This window comes from Sceloporus occidentalis, unplaced genomic scaffold, assembly GCF_023333645.1.
Source record: "Sceloporus occidentalis isolate IW3139 unplaced genomic scaffold, rSceOcc1.0.p SCAF_135, whole genome shotgun sequence".
Lineage (NCBI taxonomy): Eukaryota > Metazoa > Chordata > Lepidosauria > Squamata > Phrynosomatidae > Sceloporus > Sceloporus occidentalis.
Window position 1 is genome coordinate 485,782 of NW_028317115.1, and position 27,590 is coordinate 513,371.

The window sequence follows — 27,590 nt, forward strand, 5'->3', positions numbered from 1 at the left end:
CTACACAGTAGTTTCATGCTTCCATAGTCCAGTACGTACATTTCCATTGTTGTCCGCGTTTTTAGGTGGTTCCGCTGTAATATCGTCTTTGGCAGGTTCGTTTTGAACGGCTAAATTTAAACCGTATGATTTTTGTTGGCTTTCAAGCTCAACACCGATTGGTTCTCTCAAAATGTCTTTTTTGTTGTTATTAAATGTTACCTTTTCCAGGTTTCTGCTGTATCTGGGAAGAGTACTCCCGGCATCGCTACTGTCTTGATGGCACTGGTTGAAATGGCGCTCTCTGTAAGCCAAGTACGCTCTCCTGCTCCGAGAATGCCCCTCGCCGTGACTTTGGCGACTCTTTGGCGCTGCACTTTGAACACTTCCTTCCACGCTTGTGGGGACGTCGTAGGCATATTCTCGAAGGACTGTAAGTCTACTCGACCGGTGGCCTTTACTTCGGTTCTTGTGATGTCTAGAGGGGTGACCATTGGACCTATACTGAACTTCCACAGGGGCAACATGCATTTTTATCTCATTGTCCACAGAATGCTCCGTTAGGCTATTATCAAGTTGAGGGGCCGTGTTTAACGGTAAAGGAGCCGTATTGCACTGTGCTGCGGCAGCTTGCAAATTGGTCAGCTTACATCCTTGTGACGAGTTTTTAACGCTAGAAGCACTCTTATTTGTGCAGGAAGACTCGGCGCTGCTGTTTGTACATTTAGGAGCTTCACTACTAGTCGTAGTAGAGTTGGACGGCTGTACATTAACCTGAACAAAATAAGTGCTCCTGCCATTGCAAAACGTATTTATCAAAGCACGTCTCAAGTCTTCCCTGTTCATGCAGTGGTGGACAACCAGGAAGGCGCCGAGGCTTAAACCGGTCACACCAAAGAAACAGCTAAACACCAAGTCCATTGGATAGTTTAGAGAGACTGCCAGAGCACCAAATATCCAGAGAGACACATAAAGGAAGAGCGTGAGGCTGGCTCCGAGCAGCTGTGCCTGAAAGGTCTGCTCGTTTTCCAAGGCTGAATTTGATACCAAGGACACAGAAAGGGAATCTGGCTGGTTGCCCTCGCCGCTCTCGCTGGCCGCTAGCCGCTGTTGCTCTTCTGTTTGTTCCTTGAGTTCAAATACTCGATCGGGATGCCGTTTTAACTGAATGAAAATGCTGAGGAAGTACATACAATTGATGAAAACTATGAAACTGGCTGGTCCATAAAAAGCTCCCAAGCTGGGTTCCCAAGCCATCCAACAGCTAAAAAAAAAAAAAAAAAAAAAGTTAGCAGGAATAATGGGTAAAGTATGTGTTTGGTGGAATTATAATTGGCTTAATGGAAGATACAGAACCAAAATGAAGTACTTACTATGGTGCATTTGGTTGGTTTCCATAGTTTTTGATATTTGCTGCAGCTGTTATACCACAAACGATGACTGGGATCCCACCACCAATGAGATAAAATCTAAAACAAAATGAAAATCAATCAAAACACAATTAAAAGCAGTTGGCAAAAAACAGGCATTGGTTGAAAAAAAACAAAAAAAACGTAAGTACGTTTAGTAAGCTTTATTTGGCAAATGTATTAACTTTCTAACGTTATTAAAAAAGTACTCTTTGTAAGGTAAATTGTGTGTTAAATACAGACGTCTCCTGCCATCTAGTGGAGAATGTTTATTCTTATACACACCTCCATCATCAGAAACAAGAGACTGCGATATATAAAATACCATAATTGCCACTAATTTTGTCCATAAACACACACAAGCACAATCTTTAGGGTTGAATGTATTTTTCAATCAATTTGGCACTGTTCTGTGGCAGAATTAGGCTGTTTTACAGGGACATTGATGGGCATGCATATATGTGATGTTACTGTACTGAATCACTGGAACAATAGCCTCAAGAATGTTGTATTCAATTTAAATTCACACTTATAGCGTAAGGTCACAATGTTTCGACGGCACCGTTTTTTTTTGTTGTTTTTTTACACAGTAGCACCAGGCGGAGTGACTCTGAAGCGATGAGCACTCTTACCACTTCAGCCGATTGGGGTGTGCCTCAAAGACATTTTTGTCGTTTAAAAAGACGGAGGCTTTTTATTTACATCCATTAAAATAATTCACTGCTTACTATGGGACACTTAAAAAGCTTTAAGGGACACAATACCCTACCGACAGCCTCAAATAAATGTATATTTACCGGGGTCACCATAATGCATCTTCCCAGCACGGGTGCATTGTGTTAGCCTTTAATCATAGTTACGCTTTAATGTAGGCTACTAGAATTACCTGAGCATTGGTCTTGGTGGGGGAGGCATCTCATCCGGGTCCTGGCGCTTGGCTTTCTTTGTCACTTGCTTATATATGTTGCGCGCTGTAACACCCACCCAGAGGACTGTTGCGAGAGTGGAGTAATGCAAGAGAATTCCCATCTATAATAGAAGTAAACAACATTAACGTAAATTAATTTTTTTTGCACGCAGAGAAATAAATCTGCCACTCCTAATGTCAGATAAGAGATAAAGCCTGGAAGAAAAATACCCCAAAAAATAAAATAAAAAAATATTCCATGCTAAAAGTTCTATATAATATTTTATATTAGCCTTAATTTATTCGTAAGAAAAATCTAGTAGGCTAAATTCATGTTTCTGTCGCTTGCGATATTTATATAAATATTTATATCGCTTCTCACTTACCGCTTGGCATACACTGGCGTACTTTGTTTGATTTATGCCCCCCACATATATTGCACATGTTAGGAATATGTGAATACCAAGATTAACCAGCATGTGCCAGGTTTTAAGACTAACTCGCACCAAGCTGAAAAGAAAAGAAAAAAGTTCAGTTATTAACCTGCAAACAAACAAAAAGTCAAATGCGTAACTTCACTGATTTAAACAAGACAACCTCATAAAGCGGAACATGCCCTCCAATTTCCTTTATTTTACATAAACTATACATTTCACTTGTTTTAATATACCTAAAGGCATTTGCTAAAACTACCAATAGCTTGTGATTGTTTTCCCCCAATCAATGAGTTTTTGTAGGTACTCGCTTTGAACGAAACCGTTTACACATGTAAACAAAACAGGAGATATAGATGGGAGGAGTAATTATACGCGTCCTGACAACAGGTATTCATCAGATGGGTTTCTACTATATATGTAGTCGTCTTCCCACAACATTAAATAGGACTATTTATTGCTAAGAATTGTAAAATATATTGCTTGTGAGTATAAAAGGTCATTCAGTTCATACCTGTGATAGTAAATGTAGCTGACAATAAACATCACGAGGCACAAAAGTAGCACAACTGCAGAAGCATAAACCACCGGGTGCAAGTAGTTTGCAGGCGGCTGGAATAACTCGGCTCCTGTAAGGTCCTGCAAACAAAAGAACATCCCTTTAGCTTTACGACCTTAAACCAGACCACAAAACCTTAACGCCCCACAAGTAAACACACCATGATCAACCCATTAAAGCTGTGTCTCCGACAGGCCGTTAGTTTCATGACAGACACATAAAACACCATCTTTGAGTTGTAAAGGGGTATAGAATTGGTGATTTGTCATATTGGATCAGATCCATGCTATTTAGGTGTCATCCAAACAACCTGCATTCCAATCTGCTTGTCGTAAACATAAAAAGCCAATATAGGCAGTTAAAGATAAAAGAGATCTGCTTTGGAATGACACAGCCTCAAGGACCAGTTTCAGACATTAGTCCATGTCCCAGTAAACAAGACTAAAAAAAAAACTTTTGTTTGACTTAAAGATACACACAATTGCAGGTTTTATAAATACGTAAAGCTCTAGAAAGCTTTACTTCGTATCGGGAAAACACAGTAAAAATTTTGCTTTCTGCGGATATATGGAAACACTGGCATGTTTTCTGATGTATGTTATTCTATGGGGTTTACTCACTCTACCGGTGAGCCGTATGTTTGGCAGATAAAGAGTAAGTCAAATATATATATATATATATACGTATATAAAAAATATAAAAATATATATTACAGGGATGCACTGAAATTAAAATTCTGGACCCAAACCGAAACGAAACCTACCCCCTCCCCCCCATTAAAAAAAAACCCAAAAAAAAAACCACACTTTTAAAGTAAGTAACTCCAAAATTGGACCAAAAAAATCAACAACAATATATATTTATGATTGTTAACAGCAATCATACTCCTATCATGCCCTGGTTACAGCATGTACTGGCTCCCTGGGCATGATAGGAGTGTGAATACATCCTCCCTATGCCATGCTATCATCCCACCCACATCAATGCTATCACACACTCACTCACAAACATTAATTCACTTATTCATATACACATACTCATTCCCTTAATCACACATTCTTGCTCATCCATCATACCATTAACACAGCATAGTTCCCGAGAGAGTTGCACTGGATAGTAGTTATGTTTTCATCTGATGCAATTATATCACAGCCTTCTGATGTCCATCCACCGTGCCCATCAAGCAGATCAAAATCCCACTGAGCTGCCACGGCATCATTGCCATGTGCGATGCGCCGTAGTGTAACGTTTATAGGGACATTAGGAATGTTTCGGTTTGGACCATCTGGAAGCAGAATGTAAATGAAATCTAGTCACATGAATAAATAAGGCCAATATTAACACAAAGGAAGAAGAGGTAGTAGAAGATGATTCAGTAAAAATGCTAAAGTAACAAAAAACATGGCAGAATATCCATTTTAAAAGACAGATCAGGATGAAAATGTCCTTTTTTCGAATGAGTTGCTTTTAAGTGGACAAAATATGCAAATGACAAGGCCTGCGACTGCATGTATCATGTATCTCAAGACTGTAAGCTTGCGAGAAGGGGTCTCTTCACCTAATGTATCGGTTTGTTTTAGTCTATCAATTCTTGTCTTGTCATACCCCTTGAATATATGTATTGTATTAAGTGCTGCGTAAACTGTTGGCGCTATATAAATAAAAGATAATAATAATAATATTTTGATGGGCTCTAGATAAACGAGCAGGCAGTCAGGTGGACTTTAGATAAACATTAGGATTAAAGTCCTCGGATGCGACTAATGTAAAGTACCGGCATCTTTATACAAACCTAGTTTGGCGAGGATAACGGGGCTGACTACCGATCGCCTCTTGCCAGCATCTGCAAGGTGTGTGGAGTTTCCCGTAGCGGGAAAAAGCTTTCCGTTCCGAAAGGCAATAAGCTGCAGCCTGTACACAGACTCGTCGATTCCCCTTCTATCGCGCTTTTCTGTTGGGATGAAGAGTGCAGAAGGAAGCTGAATAGATGCCTCCACCACTGTGTTCTGAAATGTAAAAAAAAACCGTTTAAAACCAATATAATTACTGAAAGAGAAAAAAAACCAAGACAATACTTCCAAATAGTATAGTAATTACCCATTAACACCCGTTACAATAAACTTTAATGTGCTATGACAGACTGATCTTCCCTCTGTTAGGGGCATTGAGCACCACTTCCAAATAACTTTCACACAATAAGAAAATAAAGAATTTTTAAGTGTAAGTGTATGCTGGCTCTTTAACATGTAAAAAAAAAAAAGAAGCGGTCTTGGAACCACAGAAAACCAATGATATGGTTCAACTGTCAGGATTGTTCCTGTGATAAGATACAGCATAAGAATCACTTTTTATAGCCCCCCAATGTTGCTTAACAATATTTGTAATAAAATTGTGTTAGGTTGCCAGGTTTTAAAGAGAAAATGGAATATCTACAGCTCATCTTTTTTTAAAGTTTCTTTTTATTGTTTTTCACTAATCCACCTGTACACGATGAGATCCTACTAACAATAGACCATTTTTGCACTAGATGAAGAAAAAGGGCAGTAAAATACCTATTAGCGGCAATTCACCTATTCACAGGAATGTTGCTGCCGGAATTGCCCCCGATGTCTTTGTTTAATAATAAACTGCAGGAGGGTACAGGGTTTAGTAAACCCATAAAGTTATTTGATTAGCGAGCATTACCTTAAATGCCAAGCTACTGAACGTGTTCGAAACATTGCACTTGAAGCCAAGTTGTTTATCCAGGTTGCCATCTGGATCTCGTCTGCCGGAGTCTGCGAGTATAATGCGATCCGCAGCAGTCACCTTCTGAAACACCGTGCACGTCATCCCGGTGAAGAGGTTCGCTTTTATAACGTATGCTTCTAAAGCAATGTTTGGGGAATACTGCGGACATAAAGAAAAAGAAGTAGAAATTGGTATAAAAGTACTATCAAAAACTGCTAATTCCCATGAAAATGGACAAACTATAAGTCACCAAACATTTCATTTAAAAAATAAATAAATACAAAAATGGATAAAAACTGCAGAGTGAAGATTAGGACATTAGCTACAAAACATTACCCAAACATATTGCTAAATGGGAAATAAAACTAGAATTAAATCTCTGGTATAAGAAAAATTGTAGGACAACTTTAACTGCAAAGTTTTTTTTTTATACCAGTGTTTAAAATGTCTTAAAATTAGGAAAAAAATAATAATTAAATTAAATAAGTGCTGTGAATGGAAGCAGCAGCCGGCCTTCCTTCTGCATAAAACACATGACTATTAATAAAGATAAGTCTGTTTTTTTCATACACCGAGTGCGATGTATATTGCCAAGGCTAACCTCTCCTGGAGTTACTTACAGTGGAAAAGACTTGCGCTCCGTTTACCAGTCTGAACGTGGAAATGCGCTGCAAGCACAGCACGATACGGGTGCAAGCTTTAGCCTCCGTCTGAGCCATCCATAAAACGCGCTCGTCGGCTAGCATTATGTTGCTCGCTATGTCGACGATGACATCGCCCAGCTGCAGGAGAATTAAACCGTATTCGTTATTTTAGCCAAAACCAGGTTTGCGGCCAGCGATCCAAACCTAACGTTTCCGCGCTCTCTTCTTTGCCAAACGCAATGATTTTACATACCTCTTTGTGCTTTTCAACAAATTTGCCAAAATTCTCGATAATTTCGGCAACAAAGATCACATCCATCTTGTCTGAGAAATTGGCAGCTTCTACGGTATATGCTAGCAACTGTTTGGCTGTAGTTACTATGTTTGTGACATTAAGAGCCATCTGAGAGGGAGAAGAAAAAAAGAAAAGATACAAAAAAAAAAATCCTTTTAAAAAGAGAGCACACATTTCATGAAAAGTGGTTCAATTGCTGTAATCACACTAAAATAAACTGTTACTTTAGCAATTTGTTTGGGAAACAGAGCTGGACATGTCCTGAAACATGTTTATTTTCTGGGTGAGTTTTCACAACATCTATGTTTTTCCCAAATGTAAGTTATTGGAGTTCTTCTGTCTAAGTTACCCCCTCCGCCAGCTACCTCTACTGGATGGAGGCGCATCGTGAGCGGAACTCCCATGAAAAATCAAAGTGGCCAATCATATGTATCTGGATGCTGACGCTTTGCTAACACACATGTGATTGGCTGCTGTTTCGGTGACTTAATTTGGAGATGCTCACCGGTTTCAGTAGAGCCAACAAGAGTCCGACTCAAATGAGACAGAACTCCAAAAACTGAGACTGCTTGCATTGAGTAAAAAGGCTCGGAAGTTTGTGCAACAAAACCAATTTCAGGGACTAGATTGCTCATTTAACTCATTTCCAATCTACAGGATTATCATTATTTAAAAGGCTGCAGCCAACACACACCATTTTTCCTTTTCTGGCCCTAAATTTTCACATTATGATAAGACTATCCATATAACAAAAACATATTTAAAAATGAGTTTTTGCCTTGGCGCATGTGTTTGGCAGCAGCTTTGAGGCCATAAACTGGTTGAGGATGATGGTAGTTAAGCTGTATACCAGTATCCTCTTCTTCGGCCATATCTATACATTTCAGAAAAGTAGAAATTTACCTGATTGAACATAAATAGGACCCGCGTGACATCGTTTGCATACTGGCATTGGGAGTAGTCTTCCTCTGCCCAAAAGCCCCCTCTGTCGCATCTGCGCCAAGCTCTTATGTCATCTTGCTGATTGCCAGGATATATGCCGCTGCCGACAGAATATCGCGTGCACAGTAGGTATGCGGTAATGCCTGCCAATGTTCTGGGCCACCTAAGGGGTTCAAGAATTAGATCACAAAACTGAAAAAGCGGGATTCTGAGAACAATGTTAAACAAAATAATAACCCGAAGTACACAGATTATAAAAGCCTACTATTTACCTCATTCTTAAAGTGTGGGCAGCGCAGGGGATTTTATTAGAAATAACGAAACCAGCATTTATTATATTTTATATTTATTGCCATCACATTAAAAACACACCGCAAACCACTGTATTAGCAGTCTGGTTACAAAGCTGGATAAATTTTGCGAGCGAAATGCACTTATTCACAAGCTATGAAAGTTCATACGCAAAACAAAAAAAAAAAGTGAGCATGCGGAAATATAATTGGAGCCAGAAAATAACGTGAGACTTTATGCAAAGTTTATATTATTTAATGGACAAACACAGAGAAAGTATCGCACTGTGGGAAGTAAGAACGTGATTCGGAGGGCAAGGAAGCTTATGGAATTTCATGTATTTTTTTTTTTTTTCTCTTTTGCCTAAAGTCTTAACAAATTTGTTTGGGAAAGGGAAAAAAAAATGTAGCCTTTAGGCAAAGCTGGTAGGTTTTATCGGACAAACAGAAAAAGATGTGAAATCACGTAAGCTTTGGAGAATTCAAAGGTTTCTTCTTCGGACTCACGTTCTTTAGTTTCGGTGGCGCCGTACTTTTAATGCCCTGTGTATTTGTTTTGTGTTATACATTTTCAGCTTTGTACACACACTGGGGAATGTGGTTTTGGTATTGATTGCAAGCTTAAAGCCGCCTTTTAGTCTATGACTAAGCGTGCATTGAGCACGAAACATTGGACGGACAGCTCTGCCGATGCTGATAATACGGCAGTTTATGGAATGCTTCATTTCTGTCTTTTTATAGGTTTTTTTATGTGTAGCTGAAATAAATTCACCTGTGTTACGCACACAGAAAGCGGGGGAAACTCTAGTGGGAAAGACTTCATCTTCCATCAGAGTTTCGGCCAAGTGGTATGTTATGCAGCCCCACACTTTCACAGTTCTACGGGACACATTATGAGTTTATTCAGTGTATCTCGGGTCTGGGTGACAAATTGGTACACCTTGGATGGTTTCCAAAAAAAAAAAAAAAGCACACAACACTTGTCCTAATCATGAATGGCTGCACCCATCTTTTTCCCATTCCTGAGTACAAGAACACATACTGTACGGCCTACTATAGTTTCTGTATAACAGTAACAATGGATAACCACTCACCTGAAGTCTCCTTTGTTGTTTATGAGCCTTTCTGAAGGGCAGTACTTGGGGGAGCTCTCCAGCACCACGATATCCACCGTTCTTGTGTTGTTTCCTCGCCTGCTTTGGACCTGGCACCCCCAGTTTCCGGTGGAACCAGCTTGGATGTTGGAGATCGTAAGGGCACTTTTATGGAGAAAGAATGGAAAAAATGTAATTACCACTTATACTTAATTTTTTTTAATTTGCTTGAGGAAATAAAGAACTAAGGGCATGGGCGTAGGAACCCCTAAAAATCGGGGGGGGGGGGGGGGGGACAGCATTTCCCCCATCAGATCCCCACTTTATCACACTATCTACCCCCTCTCACACTTTCTTACTATCTACCCCCCTTCCCTACCCTCCCTTCTCACACTATCTACCGTCTCCCTATCCCCCCTTCTCAATAGCTACCCTCTCCCTACCCTCCCTTCTCACTAGCTACCCTCTCCCTATCGCCCCCTTCTCACTAGCTACCCTCTCCCTACCACCCCCTTCACACTAGCTACCCTCTCCCTAACCCACCTTCTCACTAGCTACCCTCTCCCTACCCCCCCTTCTCACTAGCTACCCTCTCCCTACCCCCCTTCTCACTGTCTACCCCAGGGGTGTCCAAGTTTTTTCTGCAGTGGGCCACTTCATCAGAATTGTATACGTGCGCGGGCCGCACTCATTTTTCACTGTGAGAAAATAAGGCCTTTAATAAAATATGCGGATTAAAATTAAATTACACAAAACTTTTACTTTTCCTCTCACTGATTTCTGGGCCTAGAAAGTTTTGTGACTACAAATTCAGGACTCAGGATAATTAAAAAGGAAATAGTTCTATTTATTCTAGGGATGCACCAAAATGAAAATTCTGGACCAAAACATTCACGGTTCACTTAGCCAAAACCGAAAATGACCCCCCCACCTTTAAAAATAATAATAAAAACTCACATCTTTTATAAAAGTAGGTAACACACCACAATTGGATAAAAAAAAATAGCAATATGACTTGGCATGATAGGAGTGTGATTGCTAACAGCAATCACACTCCTATCATACCCAGGCAGCCAGTACATGCTGGTACAGGGTGGCTGTAAGTAATGTTCATACGCCATACTGCTGGCAGCATCAATACACAAGGGGGGCAGCTAGCTATGTTTCAGCATGTACTGGCTGACTTGGCATGATAGGAGTGTGATTTCTAACAGCAATCACAGTCCCATCATGCCTAGATTCCAGCACTTACACATCCAACCAGTAAATGCTGTAACCTAGGCATGATGGGACTGTGATTGCTGTTAGCAATCACACTCCTATCATGCCAAGTCAGCCAGTACATGCTGGTACAGGGTGGCTGTAAGTGATGTGCAGACCCCATACTGCTGGCAGCATCAATACACAAGGGGGGCAGCTAGCTATGTTTCAGCATGTACTGGCTGACTTGGCATGATAGGAGTGTGATTGCTAACAGCAATCACAGTCCCATCATGCCTAGGTTCCAGCACTTACACATCCATCCAGTAAATGCTGGAACCTAGGCATGATGGGACTGTGATTGCTGTTAGCAATCACACTCCTATCATGCAAAGTCAGAATCACAGTCCCATCATGCCTAGGTTCCAGCACTTACACATCCATGCTATCACACACACACTCATTCATTCATATACTCATTCATTCACAGATTCATTCCCTCAATCACGCATACTCAAACACCCTCCCCACCCCCTTACCTGCACTGCAGCTCCTCGATGCCGCTCACAGGCTTCAGCAGAGGGCGCGGCCTCCCTCTGCATTCTCTGGTACTGCACAGAGGAAGCAGGATGTGATGTAATGTCACGTGAACTCTGCTGGGTTCCGGTTCCTCTGTGCAGTACAGAAGACCCTCCCACAGGTAAGTAGCAGGGCTCGAGGTGCGGACCGCGTAAGATCGGTTGCCCTGGCTGCCGATCTTACGCGGGCCGCACCTCGAGGTCTCGCGGGCCGCATTTGCACCGTTTCTATTGGGGGGGTTCCTACGGCCCTGGGGGGATTTCTTAATTATCCCCCCCCCCGCATGAGTTACTGGGGGGGATCTGTCCCCCCGGTTCCTTCGCCCATGACTAAGGGGACTAGTCTCATTATACTAATGGATTACAATGCTACAATGTTGTTGCTAGTTTTGTCAGAGTTTGCGAGAACGTGATATTTAAAGAACAGTAAAATATACCACAAAAAAAAAAAAAAAAAAAAAGACTAGCTCAGCAAGAGGGAAAGCTATGAAAAAAATGAAGATCGCCCTGTTTCCTCCTCCGACAAAGCTCATAAATACTGGAACGTAAGCTCTGGGTAATTAGTTCAGTCCTGCTGAGGAGGTTTGCCTAGCATTTAGTTCTACACTGTACCTGAGCACAGGATTATTTTCATATGTTGATGGACATTCTTCCCTGGGATGATACACGTGATGTAGGAGAGGCTATTTAAGAGTTGTATTTTTTAAGTATTTATAGAACTCATAAGAACGATGACAAATTTATATACTTTGTTTCACATGCAATATACATATAAATGGCAATGCCCCAAAAAGCCGTTTATACACACCTTGCGATTAAGGAGCAATTGTGAATCATGTTCTTCTCAACGAAAATACCCTGCGATTCATCCGTTTCCACGATCTTTCCATCTTGGTACCACAGCACCTGCATGTCCTGGTCGATATACGACGCCATGCACTGGAACGGAAGACTGTCGCCTTCGAACACAACCTGACGATGTGACGGGCTCATGTAAAACGAAGGCAGCTCGAGAGGAGATTCTGGTTTGTGAGAAAAGAACACAACATTTCAATCATTGCCTGGCAGAGAAACAAGCAACAGAACGCTTGACTACCGGACACAGGCGGCCAACGGTGCTCAATGTGCTACTAAAGTCTAAAAACTCTTTAAAGAAAACATCACGACGCATGTCACCCAAACCCTACCTCTACAAACAAACATCCGCCAGATCCTCATCGATCTCACAGATGCTCGTCCAATAATGCAACTAAAATACCCAAGGCCACTGAAGGCAAAAAATAAGCATTCACAAATTAATTTACTTAAATAATAAATGTTATCAGTCATGACAAAAAGTTGTGCTGTCTGTTCTTTTCCGAAGCACAGGACAAAAGCATTAAAGGTAATCACAGTAAAGCAATTTCTACTCCATGTTCACGTTATATAGAAAGGATCAGAATAAGCAAAGGTCCTAAACTGTGCATGGGCTTCTGACAAGGAAGTATAATGCCAAAAGCAAACACACAGAAATTGAGAGCTTAACCTATTCTTTGGCAAACAGGGAGAATGGCGCCGTCAGGCAAAACTAGATGTGTTTTGTTTTCTCAGACGGTGGTATTTAACCCCGTACGGGTGTGCAATCTGCCAGGGAACGGAAAACACATTCGGAGAAGCTGACATTTCACAATACATTTATTTGAGCAGGATTGTAAAGCGAGTGAATGAACTCCTTCAGACATCCACGTATTTGGACATTGCATGGTGTTGACATTAAATACGTTGACTAACTCCAGCTACTTTGGGGCATTTCATAACTATTGGGCAGGAAAGCACTAAGCAATGGCTGCTGGGATGTTATTGTCATTGGATGCAGACATATTTCATTTTTTAAAGTTCATGCATCGGTGTACGGTAACGGAACCAACTTTGCCACTTGTTTATTTCACAGAGAAGAGGAGCTTCTTCGGCTTCCCAGTGGCCCCCTCTTGACCTTAGTGAGTCAACACTAATGGAAGGCCAAGATGGAGAGCGTGAACTCACAAAATCCTCCCCATAAGCTGGGTTTAGAAATGGCCTGTGACAGGGCCAGGCTAGCTGGCTCATATGTCATATGAAGTTTAGCCAGGTCACGGAGCACTTTTGTGTCCGGTTCTGTATACTGTGACCCGGTAATATATTATATTGTGTTTATTGTGTAACCGACCCAGAGACTGATGTGGATTCAGCCCCAGCCTTCAAAGAGACGATCCTATAATCTGGCTGGGGCGTCGTGCCAATAGTGGAGAAAGCGAGGGGCTTAGCAGATTTTCATAGGAATATCTTATGTTACAAACGAGGCATCACATTTATGTGAAGGAAAGTCTTTCATTAATGCATATCATAGCAGTAACTCCTAACCAAGTGTACAGAACATGTGATTTTTATATTAAAAAATTCAACAGAAATAAAAGAAACTGATAAAGAAGAAAATTAAAAAATAAAAGGGTCATTTGTTGAATCAAAGGAAGACGGGGTAAAACATTTGACTCAAGTCATCTGTTACATATATATTTTTATTTATTTATTTTTAGGAAGCCAAGTAACCGCATCCACTGTTATAATATCCGGCCCATAAGGGCAACATAATACAGCATAAAAGACTGGTCCACTTTACACGGAAAGATGAAACGGCCCTTGCTTACCACAGCTGAGTTGCTCCGGTTTCAGTGCTGTAATCAGTTGTCCTTGCAGCGACTTGGGGAAAGCACATTTCGTGTCCCGGGCGGTGATATTTTTTTCCTTTATCCAACGTAACATCCACAGAAGGTTACAGTCACACAGGAGATAATCGGTCTGAAACTCACTGGAAAACAGAAAAATCATATTGAGGTCGGCGCAAAAAAGCACAGAAAGGAGGACGAGAAACAAACTATAGCACATTACTATGGATACACTTCCATTTTCTCAGGTCTCATGTCTAAACTCATACTCGGGGACCCTCAGATTTCATACTGAACAGTTCTTTACTAATCCAGATAACCGTCCTTTGTATCGGTTGAGTCCCTGCTATGCAGCTCTATTACATCTGTATCGTTACATATATCTGACCTGCTGATAAAATACGGATACCTGTGTTATCTGTGGCTAATAATCTAATAGAAGAAGAAGATAATAAAACATGACCAGAGACCTTTACTCCTTCAAAGAGTCACTAAATCAGCCTTCTGTGCCCATACTAATGCTGGCGCAGGGACGGAGATATTAGAGTTTTGTTTTTTGTTGTGTTTTTTTTTTTTTTAAAGTAAAGTTTTACTTAATACAGTGATCTTATATCTTTAGATAACGGTGCAAATAATGAACCAATATGTGAAGGGTGGTTAAACTTAACTGAATGAAATCACCAGCACAGTGGGGTCTTTTCTCTAAAGTAAAAATCGGCAGGAGAGTTGTGTTTTTAACGTCATTATAAGATTATTTGAGCTGGGCCTTCCTCGCCTCTTTCTAGATTATATATTACTTGTTATGTCCTGTTTGCCCATTGTACAGCGCTGTGGAACACGATTTTAACACGTTCATAAATGATGTCAATAGATAGATAGATACTTACATTGATTTTAAAGAAGCCATATTAGCGAATGTCCCTTGTGGCAATGAGGAAAATAAGTTTCCTGAAAGATTTCTATAATCAAAGAAAAAAAAAAAGACAAAGTAAACCGATGAAAGAATATACCCCAGAGATTACATTCAGTAAAACGGAGTCAAGACTAGGGAGCGACGCCTGCACGTGACCCAGAGGTATATTAAACATGTATAGAAACAAACAAAAGTTGGGCTGTAAAAAAGTCACATAGCTAACAAAGCACACAAAACATATGCCACATTTGGTAAACATTCGTTCAATCAGGTCGCAGAGCATCATCTTCAGACTATCTCAGGATCACACACGCAATAACCCACAAAAGTAATTATAAAGGGCCTTGGAGGATAAACTGGTGCAGCATCTTATTAAAGCGAAATATTCCAAAATATACCAGCTTTTTAACGGTTTAATTCCTGCACATTTAAGTCTAGAGCAGAACGGGAAACATATAGCTCGGCAGATATTCCTGAACTCCTATGATTCTCATCAAACCAAATCTGAGAGACTCACAGGCATTGTTGAATAGCTATCTGTTAGCGTTCCCCGGTTCCAAGCATTGCAAAAAAGTGTTTAATTGCGAAGGCGGATGAATGAGATTCATTTTAAGAGAGATGCATTAGTAAATATAACAGATTTAGAAGGTTGAGGTCTTCAGAACAACTACGTTTCTGCCAGACCTTGGACAAGCAAGACATCTTTCAAATATCTCTTATTTTTTCCTTTTTCTATAAATGGACCTGGCTAGCATTTGCTTCTATCTCCTACTCTGCACTGCAATACTTTAAAAAGGTGCAATTGTACTCACAGTCGGACAAGGTTAGTCAGCCCTTTGAAGGTGTCCGTACTCAGGCATCCCACTCTGTTGTTTGCAAGGTCTCTGAAACACAAGACATACGTTGATGCAATTGTTGATCTGTGTTAGTCTCTGTAAAATTGAGGGATTGTGTAAATTGGTATATGATCTATGCTGGGGTGGGATGTGGTTAACAGGTTTTCCTGTCTTGGTTGTCATTTGTTTGGGACTGTGTCAGATAGAGACGGTCTACACGATCCTTCCTTGGAACAGAAAAACAACCACCACATTTTTTTTTTTATTTATTGTTCGTCGAGGGCTGGGGTGAGGCGGAAGGGATGGATCAGAAAAGGAAGCTGAGAAACGAGCGGGAATGGAGGGAGAGAAGAAGAGCGAATAAGGGTCTAAGTGAACCCATCGAACTGGCAGAGTGCAAAAGGTTGTTTGAGTTGTGCAGAAGGTCAGGTACAGCAGAGTCGGGGACGACCCCTTCAAATACTCAGAAGACGTAACATAACAGAAAACATAACCACCCCATGACCATTGTGGCTGACGGACAGCTACGCCACCTCCCCTCTTAACCGCTAAATTTCAACTAAACATACATGTGCACCGTACAGGTATGTATGGATATTTTATAAGCATTAAATTACTTACAGCCTTTTTAGAGATACAAGTCCTACAAACGCACCAGGCTCGATTGAACTTATCAGGTTATTTCGAAGATCCCTGTATAAAAAACATAATACACGAAACAAAGCTAATTTAAACATAATAGTTTCCTTTTTACAGCCAATGATCATATTCTCTATTTTGGGGAAGAGGACAAAGTGTAAAAATAGGTCTTTTAATAGAAGGAGTAATAAGCCAGCAAAATTCATACAAGCTAAAAAAAAAAATACAGCTTGCTTTCAATATTTTTACCAAAAAAGGTAAAAAAACAGTGACAAAACACAACAATACAAACTTATAAAAGCATACTAAAGAAACATGCCCAGCAAATATTGATAACCTACAGGGAGCTCGTTGTTTCAGCAACACAAATTTCATCTTGGCGGCACCCAATCTTTTGCGTGTTAGTACTACCTGATGTATTCTCTACAGAGCTGTAACCCACTGGTGAATCCACTGCACTGTTCCTCACATACATGACCCCGGCTGACAGGGTACTGGGACTTATATGCATTCAGCAGTAGCTTTGGCCTCTTCTATGCATTACGATATGGGGCATTTATGTCCGTATATTTCCGTGGACAGCAATCAATACGGAAATAAAACCATTCAGAGGATTTTAAGAACCAATGTGATTATAGGAACCAGAAGAGGGAAGTACATTCAATGTAATATAGTATAAAAAAAAGTTAGGCTGCAGCATCACAAGGTTTTGAGCCATGGACCTTCAGATGATATGGACACCCAATGATGTATACACAAGCATATGCATTATTAATTGTCCTCAAGTCACTATTAAGCTAAAGAAATAGTTGGTCACCAAGAATTTTAATAAAATAAATATGAATATGGTATAAATGACACATTGTGAAGTTAACACACTTATTACTTTAATGTGTGCAACTGAAACAGCAAACAGTGCATTCCCTAAGCTAATTACTAACCACAAACCTGTACGATCTTATAGCCACCATGCTAGTCAAAAGAAAACAATCTGCCCTCCGATTCCTGAGCCAATCCCAAGGGCAAAGCATATACATATTCCATTTTACGCGAAGAATACACTTTCCATGTGTGCTTTGTAACCGCTCAGGTGGAGTGCGAACTTATAGTAAGAATGATAAAAACACGGTACTTACAGTCTTTCAAGAAAGCTCAGACCCTCGAAGGAACCGTTGGTCAGTTCGGTGATCTTATTACTGTTGAGAATTCTGTAAAAGCAAAAAACACACACAAAAACACAAAAAAACAGAGATTAAGAGGATGAAGTTTGCTGAAGAAACCTTCAGTACATTTCATTTAACGGATGGATAGCTGTACGCTCACACTCACACACATACACACACACGCACGCTCGCTATATTTCCCCAAATTGAGGATCTAACATTCAATTACTCAGATGCGGACCATGTCTGTTCTGTGGCGTTAAACATACTTCTACACACATACAATTCACAGGTCCCAAAGACAGGCATACACAGATTGTGTAAACACAAAACACCACATCTTCACTATTGTTATTTACTGCTAATCATCATTAGGGCTGCAACAACTAATCGATAAAATCGATAATAATCGATAATGAAAATCGTTGCCAACGAATTTCATTATCGATTAGTTGAATCAATTTTTATCGATTATTAAATGAGGGTTTTTTCAGAGCAAACGCTCTGAAAAATACCCCTCATTATATAATCCGTTTAGTCTGACTCACAGCAGCAGCTCCTACTTACCAGCCCCTCCCTGTAATCACTGTGACAACTGGCCCCGCCCCCTTCCTTCTCCCAGAAGGCCAGAACCACATGGCTGTGACACTCATCTAACTGTAAGTATAAAATTAATATTTGGGCTACTGAAAGTTAGGGGAGGTGGGAGTTAATTTAGGGGCAGTTATGGTTAATGGGGTGTTTAGGGTTAATTTAGGGACAGTTATGGTTAATAGGGTGTTTAGGGTTAATTTAGGGGCAGCTATGGTTAATAGGGTGTTTAGGGTTAATTTAGGGGCAGCTATGGTTAATGGTGTGTTTAGGGTTAATTTAGGAGCAGCTGTGGTTAATGGGGTGTTTGGGGTTAATTTGAGGCAGTTTTGGTTAATAGTATGTTTAGGGTTAATTTAGGGGCTGTTGTGGTTCATGGGGTGTTTAGGGTTAATTTAATGATGAGGACTGAGGGTTAATTTTATTAATTTATTAAAGTTAACTTAAGGTGCAGTTAGAGATAAAGGGGGGCAAACTAAGGGGAATCTAAATCCTGGGGGCAGTGAAGATTAACCCAGTACTTATTTATAAAAGTATGGTCTGTGACTCTATGAGGGGACTATGAGATATCTGGGGGATATAAGGGATATCTGGGGAGGACGGAGTGACATATCTGGGGGTATAAGGCATATAGGGTATATAAGGCATATGTGGGGAGGGCAGTGTGGCATGTCTGGGGAGGACAGAGTGGTGTATCAGGGTGTGTAAGGCAGATCTGGGGCCACAGTGGCATATCTAGGGGTAGAGTGGAGTGGCATATGTGGGGAGGGCAGTGTGGCATGTCTGGGAGGCAGTGTGGCATGTCTGGGGAGGATGGAGTGGTGTATCGGGGTATAAGGTGTATCAGGGTATAAGGTGTATCAGGCACAGTGGCATATGTGGGGGTAGAGTGGAGTGACATATGTGGGAGGCAGCGTGGAGTGGCATATGTGGGAGGCAGCGTGGAGCGGCATATGTGGGAGGCAGCGTGGAGCGGCATATGTGGGAGGCAGAGTGGAGTGGCATATGTGGGAGGCAGCGTGGAGTGGTATATTTGGGAGGCAGCGTGGAGTGGCATATGTGGGAGGCAGCGTGGAGTGGTATATGTGGGAGGCAGCGTGGAGTGGTATATGTGGGACGCAGAGTGGTATATTTGGGAGGCAGCGTGGAGTGGCATATGTGGGAGGCAGCGTGGAGTGGTATATGTGGGAGGCAGCGTGGAGTGGCATATGTGGGAGGCAGAGTGGAGTGGTATATGTGGGAGGCAGCGTGGAGTGGCATGTCTGGGAGGCAGCGTGGCAAGCCTGGGCTCAAATGTGCATAAATTAGGGGGGGGGGTTGGTTGCGAAATAAAGGCAAGAAATGCATTTTATCAAAGTTTTTTTTATTATGCTGTTTGTATTTAATATAATTTGTTTATTACATTATTTTAAATAAATGAAAAATTTACATTCATTTTTTTTATCCGATTAATCGATTAATCGAAAAAATAATCGGCCAACTAATCGATTATGAAAATAATCGTTAGTTGCAGCCCTAATCATCATATTACCATACAAATGGAGGTCACAAAAAAACACAAGTCACATCCTAAGGGTACAATAAGCTTAAAAGCCAACTATCAGGGCCAAGGAGAGACTATGTTTAAATCGTATTACAATGAACTATGATGTCACGTAGCTGAACTCCACTCAACCCAGATACAAAAGAAACATTGTTACTCAGTGTCATGGTGTCTTCTATATGACTGAGTGAAAATTATTTGAAGTGTTTAAATTATATTGTAGTGAAAATCATGCTTCGGCATTTTACCGAACCACCAAATAAAAATCTAAAAGCGCATGAAGAAATACGACCATTAGTGCTGGGGTGGGGGTCATGAAAACTTATGAACAAGGGTTACGAACAACTTTGCACAGCACGACGATGACATCAGAATACGGCGTATGGCTGAGAGGGATTCCCGGTCAAAGACAATGTTAACTTTGTAAGGGAATGAGAATTCCTACCCCATTACTGCATCACATTTTGAAAATGCTTAAGTGGTGAATATATCCAGATTTACAGACACGTAGGGAGAAGATTTTGCAAGAGACATCAGAAGACACTAATTTAGCCGCACAATGTGTGTGTGTGTGTGTGTGTGTTATGAGTACACTTTGTACAGTAGTGTGTGTATGTGGTATGAGTACACTGTACAATAGTGTGTGTGTGCGGTATGAGTAAACTTTGTACAATAGTGTGAGTTGTAGCATGTGTGTGCGCGCTATGAATACATATTGTACAAGTGTGCGTTGTAGCGTGTGTGCAGTATGTGTAAGTGCGGTATGAGTACATTTTGTATAATAGCATGTGTTGTAGCGTGTGTGCGGTATGAGTACACTTTGTATAATAGTGTGCGTTGTAGCGTGTGTGTGTGTGCGGTATGAGTACACTTTGTACAATAGTGTGTGTTGTAGCGTGTGTGTGTGTGCGGTATGAGTACACTTTGTACAATAGTGTGTTGTAGTGTGTGTGTGTGCGGTATGAGTACACTTTGTACAATAGTGTGTGTTGTAGCGTGTGTGTGTGTGTGCGGTATGAGTACACTTTGTACAATAGTGTGTGTTGTAGTGTGTGTGTGTGCGGTATGAGTACACTTTGTACAATAGTGTGTGTTGTAGTGTGTGTGTGTGCGGTATGAGTACACTTTGTACAATAGTGTGTGTTGTAGCGTGTGTGTGTGTGTGCGGTATGAGTACACTTTATTATTATTATTATTATTATCTTTTATTTATATAGCGCCAACAGTTTACGCAGCGCTTAATACAATACATAAATTCAAGGGATATGACAAGACAAGAATTGACAGACTAAGACAAACCGATACATTTGGTGGAGAGAGCCCGGCTCGCAAGCTTACAATCTAGAGGGAAAATGGGGTGATAAACATAAGGCATAGAGAAAGGGTGAGAGGTATTGTGGGGGTATCAATGACAAGGATGTTCTAGCAGCTAAGATGGTATGCTTCTCTGAAGAAGTGGGTTTTTAGATGTTTCTTGAATACAATAGTGTGTGTTGTAGCGTGTGTGTGTGTGTGCGGTATGAGTAAACTTTGTACAATAGTGTGAGTTGTAGCATGTGTGTGCGCGCTATGAATACATATTGTACAAGTGTGCGTTGTAGCGTGTGTGCAGTATGTGTAAGTGCGGTATGAGTACATTTTGTATAATAGCATGTGTTGTAGCGTGTGTGCGGTATGAGTACACTTTGTACAATAGTGTGAGTTGTAGCATGTGTGTGCGCGCTATGAATACATATTGTACAAGTGTGCGTTGTAGCGTGTGTGCAGTATGTGTAAGTGCGGTATGAGTACATTTTGTATAATAGCATGTGTTGTAGCGTGTGTGCGGTATGAGTACACTTTGTATAATAGTGTGCGTTGTAGCGTGTGTGTGTGCAGTATGAGTACACTTTGTACAATAGTGTGTGTTGTAGTGTGTGTGTGTGCGGTATGAGTACACTTTGTACAATAGTGTGTGTTGTAGCGTGTGTGTGTGCGGTATGAGTACACTTTGTACAATAGTGTGTGTTGTAGTGTGTGTGTGTGTGTGCGGTATGAGTACACTTTGTACAGGGTCTTCCCCACACACACTGGCCCTTTGAGCGCTGGTCGTGTAGCTGCGCTGGGCACCTGAATGAAATAAACAAAGTCTCACTACGACATTAATTTCCACGCGCTTCCTGTGCTAAGAGCCGCTGTTATTGCATTACAACCCCGACATAGTCCAGAACTTGTCAACGTCTGTCCTCAAATTCCATTAGCAGTCCCGTTTTCTTTGTGTGCCTTTTAACACAAAACAGAAGTGAAGCAGCGTCTCGGGGTTCCAGGAACAGATCATCTTCCACAATAAACAAACAGAAAGAAAAGTGCTGGCTCGCCGTTGGAGGAACCGAAGAAGAACAGCCATTGAAGGACGCTTTCACTGGAGCTCACTGATGTTTTTCAGCCATGCTCAAAGTAAAGATATAAAACATAGGCTGGTTGAAGGCTAACGCGGCGATGGCACAATGCGCTTCGCAGGGTTAAATACCAACGACAACCGCGGGGAGGAATTCATTGGAAGCGTGTGGCTGCAAGTCCATGTATCCCCATGGGCAGCTGCACACAAACGGCGTCAGTGTTAACGGACAAAGGAAGTCACCGATATATTGTCTAAAAAGCGAATGTTTATATAAAAATATATTTCAGGGGTGTAACTAAAGTTGTTGGAAAGGAGGTGTTAAGTCCTGAATGAAATATATTAAGTCAGCCCTGAGCATGTAGTAAACATGGTATTGGAAAGCATACAATCTGAAGACATATGGGACAATTCATTCAATTATACTGAGGAGGACAATAAACGACTTAAAAAATACAAAAAAAAACATCTAAAGTCATAACAACACTAAATAAAATCCCCAGTCAGACTGAAATCACCGCTCACAACGTAATAGTCAAGGCACAAAACTGCTACACACCAAACAGCAGCTGCGGACACGCAGACACCAGCACACCACGTAGACCTGGATTTAAATACCTGTGTAGCTGAAGGCTCCATAAAGCATCTAAATACACATTTCTGTGTGATAAGCTGCAATGCACAAAAAGGCGACAATTTCTAAACACATAACAGTCAGATTCATGTGTTTATTCACTTAAGTAGGACTTGGCAGGAGAGTTTTTTTGTTAAACACTCCAAAGGGTTCATTCCACTAATCTTCTGCCTGCAAGAAGAAATTGGCCATGTAATTGATTTACCTATAAATTATATAGGGCCAATTGGCCCCGTGCTTACTTTTTGCCAATTAGCCTCTGCTTTAGCTAAACTGTCCCTGATTATTGGTATCACTTATATCTATGGCTTGAGACAGCTGGCATGTATAGTTTACTGGAATAACTATTTAGATTCCTTTCCAAGCATTCTGCAACACTGAAAACATAGTTCTGGGATGACGGTCACCAGATCAAAAAAGCAGCGTTGACCACCATCTGGCACCAGTAACCGACTACAGGATGTTCAGACCCCCTGGTAGAACCCCCAATTCTCCATAGTAAAGGGGCTGCTATGCACATAGGAGATGGAGCACAGGGATACGGGTTGAGTGTTGGGGACTTGCCCTGGGTCAGGCCTAGGGTAGCCCTGCCTCACCTAAAAATGCCACCGTCTGTCACTAATCTTATCTTCCCAAAGGTTAAACTTTTTTTTTTTTTATTTATTTTTTATTGACTGTTCCTTGTCTTAAACAGAAAAAAAAAAAAGTCAACAAAGCCCCCGCTGATGGACACGCTAACATGCCACGGCTTGAACGTGGGAGGCTTTATTTCAGACAAACACTGCGGGTTCAAAGGGCTGGGGAGGCTATTTATATATTTTTAATGACTGTTCCATTTTATAGAGCAGTCGGTGTAATACTCTGATGAGTTTTACTGGATCATTTAAAGCTTTTAAACAATTGTCATTAGGCTTACGGATAAACGCGTTCCGCTTCAAGCACTTCATGTGCTGTCATTTACCGGATCACCTCGCTAAGAGACGGAATAAACATTTTCAAAGGCGTATGAATTATCCCTTTACAGGTATAAAGAAAACAATCTTTAAAAAAAAACTTTAAGAGGGTCGAAGATCGGCTCCTGTGACGATGTGATGATGTCACGTTCTATGTGCTTGCGCTGCATTCTAGCAATAGCAGATGAACTTGTTTTACATCATCGCTAACATACATGCCCCGCAATAAAAGACATGCACTTTTTTCGTCTCTCTCCCCCTTGTTAGGGTTTATTCACTAAAGGGAGAGAGTTGGGGTTTCACCTCCCTCACCTAGCTGTTCATTTTGTTATTAATAGCTTCTGTTTGAAGTTTTTAATGGTTTAATAAAATATGAAAGACTTCCAGCCTCACTTATCGATAATAAGGCTTATCGGTAAAACTAGAACACAGAACATGTACAGGCACCACGTGTGCTTTTTATTATAAGTATGTTTATTATATTTATTTAGTCTACTTGTCAGGGGTGTTGCAGAAGCTGTTCATTCACCGATCAGCAGACAGACAGCAGGTCATTTTTTTCTGCTTTGTGCTGTTTTTTTTAGACTTCTGACAGATCTACTTTACTTCATTCACAGGGAAGCATAAATCGGAGACACAACACCGAGGAGCTTTCATGTGGGGCACAAAGCGAGTTCCCACAAGCGGGGATCCCAGATCAATAAATCTGGTGTAAAACAAGCAAACGTTTTGCTTGTGTTTCCTACATCCCCGGAGCCCTCCGAGCCCCGGTGAACACAAGTCGTGTAAAGAAGCTTTTTTCTCATTATCTTCACTGGCCATGTTTAACGGGAAAAAAAACCCAAAAAACTTTGAAAGTACATTTTGGAAGCTTTAGAACCTGAAGCTTAAGAGTTATCTATAGATAGAGTTCAGAAATCAACAACAACAACATATCCAGCTTGGGAGCCAAGGGGTAGTCCATGAATGACCGGAGACGCGCAAGCACGGCACAGAACGAGGGTCACCGGTCCGCAAAGTCATATATAACAAAGCCCGACACAGGTGGCGTCCATCGCTCATACGCCAGACCCAGCCAGGTGAACTCAGCGACACGTCGGGGATCTAACGCGCCGACGGAGGCTGAACTCAGACGCTTTGATGCCGGGTTACAAAGAAAAACTATTTGAACTTGAAAACTCTGCTTCTTAAGGTTCAGACATCCAGATACTGTAATTACGCTGCGGAATTTGTTTTGGTCTGTTTGAAGATTTGTGTTTTTTTTCTTTTTCTTTTAGAGAAACTCCCGCTATTGTCATTACTAGCATCAGATTAAAAACAGGTTTTATTTAAGAGTTTTTGGACTAGATTTTTACACAGCTGCATATTAGCCAGATGTATGTATTCCGGCTCTGTTATTTAATCTAGCAGACAAACGCCCTGACCCCATATCATGTCCGTTATAAACACAATGTGAGAATCCCCTGGAGGAAATCGCCCAGGCGGCAATGAGGTGGTAGACAACACAGCATCGCCATAAAGAATCAGCTCAGTGTCAGGAAGGGGAGAGAAAGTCATCCAAAATATCACACGACTGACGCCAATGACAGCCTCCAGGTCTGCAGATAAAGATATTGGAATAAAAGGAGATAAAACCAGGTTTTTGTTCAGGGCCGACCCCCATTACTGTACGCAGCACTGGATCTTATGCTCTAGTGAAAAAAAAAAAGGTTTCCAAGGGAGCACCCAAGGGTGTCCCTAGTGAGCACGCCATTGACTCCTGGATCATATGGATACACATTACTTGTGTTAACTATATTAGCAAATGGCATGCTTTAGGCACTCCCTAGAGCATCATAACATTATATGGGCAAGTAGCCATCTTACAACGTAGAACACTCAATAAATAGAACAATATGCAACGCTTGCAAACTTTCACGATTCTCCTTATAGACCGCGTTACATTTTAAGATCTATAAGACAACATTAGTACTTGTTATTGAACAAAATCCACCAAAGGCGACACAAAACACGATGTAGCAAATACGGAGGGGGAGACAGACGTACGACTGGTGTGATCGCGTGAAACGGGACACATTGTATCCAGCTGAACGGTTTCTGTGTCTGTGTGTAACGGACTCTCCGGCCATCATACACACTTTAATGTATACGGCAGCCGATTGCCCCTTTAAAGTTAACGTTTAACTCCAGTCTGGTCCTTTGTAGGCTTTGTATGTTTAGTTAATAGACGTCATTTACAAAGATCCCAATGAAATCAGAAATCACTGCTGGGTGCATCTCGCCCGCATCTCTCTGTAGTTTATGTTTAATAAATAGAGAGAGGAGCCAGGGTATGAGACAGGATCGGATCACTCGTGTCTGCAGGACAGATTTCAGCCCAAACGAAACCAGAAAAGAGGAGATCAGGACTGATTGTACTTACCATATGTCTCATCGTCCGCTCCCCTGCCTGAACGTACTTAGGTATGCTGACCGCGCATGAGCAGTACTCCACATCAGATCAACTACAGACCTCCCCTTGACATCCATCACAATATTTTAGAAACACCCAATAACATTTAGTTAAATGCCTTTAAATCTCTATATTAAGATAGTTTACAATCACTTGGCAAACAGTGAGTAACCGCAACGAGACTTTCACCAAGGACACCATTCTTGCTGCAACCGGCAATATTTATTTATGGCCGGGAGTTCGTGTGATAAACTTGATTACAAACAGTTATAAAAAAGAATAAAATATGAGGTGCCATTAATGTTGGGAGTATATATTTATAGCAATCGCTACGACATATTGTCGTTTAGACGCGTGACGCGGTTCACTCACACGGAGCGGACTCGTGAGTACTCACTTTGTATTCTGTGCGTTCTGTGATAATGAAGAGTCAGCGGGGTCATGTAACATGCTGTTTGCTTCTCATCAGTACCTGGGTATTCCGTATATACGCGTTGGGGACTCATTTGTATTTTATGTATGCAATATGTATTGGATTATGGGTTCATCGGTGTAGTTCGTGTTATTTGTGGATTTAGTCACGAACTCTGTAATTCAGTATTTCACACACATGTGAAATAGAATCAAGATACCATTAATACCAAATATACCAAAATGTTAAAAACCCACAAAGCACCATTTGTTTAGCATATCCTGTATGGCCCCTAGCTTGGGGTGGGGGGGTACGGATCAGAGCGCAGGCGGGGAAAGGGGGTGTGGGCAAGAGCGCCAGGGGTACCAACCAGCGTGCCGGGGGGGGGTACCAACCAGCGTGCAGAGGGGGGTACCAACCAGAGTGCGGGGGGGGGTACCAACCAGCGTGCAGGGGGGGGTACCAACCAGCGTGCAGAGGGGGGTACCAACCAGAGTGCCGGGGGGGGGTACCAACCAGAGTGCCGGGGGGGGGTACCAACCAGAGTGCCGGGGGGGGGTACCAACCAGAGTGCCGGGGGGGGTACCAACCAGAGTGCCGGGGGGTACCAACCAGAGCGCCGGGGGGAGGTGGGAACGGATGACCGAGCCAGGGGGTGCTGGCGAGAGCGCTGGCAGGGAAGTGGGGTGTGGGCGAGAGGTCATTTGGGGTAAATGACATTTAGTAGGCAGCAGGTCACATTAGGGGTAGTTGGACGGTATTCACTATTCACGGAATCTCTCGGAAACACAATCCCCGGCTCCGAGGACCTTTTATATTCAGGCCGCCCATAGATCAACGAGTCATTAAAGCCCCAAGTCCGATGGCGGTGGCCACAGATGATGTGCCCTGAATAAAACATGCCCCAAATGTAATGGCTCACACACCCTGAGATCCAGAAACCCCAACGGGTCAGAGAGTAGACGTCTAACCGCCTGAAGGGTTAAATCAGTAAATACCCCACAGTACCTGGTAAATAAACCCCACACGGTTAGAGACAAACCAATACCTATTGCCCCAATATCTGCCCGCACGGTGTACTCACAGGGTGCTGGTCCGGTTGGGCAGGGGGCTGAGGGGGAAGATCCTGCCGGGGTCCACACTCGTACATACTACTTTTCCCGTATCCGAGGCAGCAGCCGCCGCCGCCTTCCCGGCCCCTCGAGGTCTGCCGTCCTGTTTACATCCAGGGGGTAAAGCCGTGGTCAGGCTGGGGTCTCCCCCTCCCACGGGCCCGGACAGCACGGCGCAGTGTAGCAGGAGTAGTAGCAGCCCGGGGCCCCGGCAGGCCTCCAT

General features: G+C 41.9%; 1 protein-coding gene across 1 annotated transcript; it reads right to left on the bottom strand.

Moving 5' to 3' along the window:
* On the bottom strand, positions 1-27,590 carry LOC149281322 (adhesion G protein-coupled receptor A3-like). The gene is made up of 19 exons (XM_089499429.1): positions 27,340-27,590; positions 17,267-17,338; positions 16,113-16,184; positions 15,468-15,539; positions 14,630-14,701; positions 13,725-13,885; positions 11,870-12,083; positions 9,284-9,448; positions 7,861-8,062; positions 6,916-7,065; positions 6,639-6,800; positions 5,974-6,177; positions 5,081-5,294; positions 4,365-4,573; positions 3,244-3,368; positions 2,682-2,805; positions 2,275-2,417; positions 1,353-1,448; positions 1-1,243 (listed from the first exon to the last, which is right to left on the bottom strand). The coding sequence occupies exons 1-19, from the start codon at positions 27,588-27,590 to the stop codon at positions 1-3; spliced, it is 3,951 nt and encodes a 1,316-aa protein (XP_089355555.1).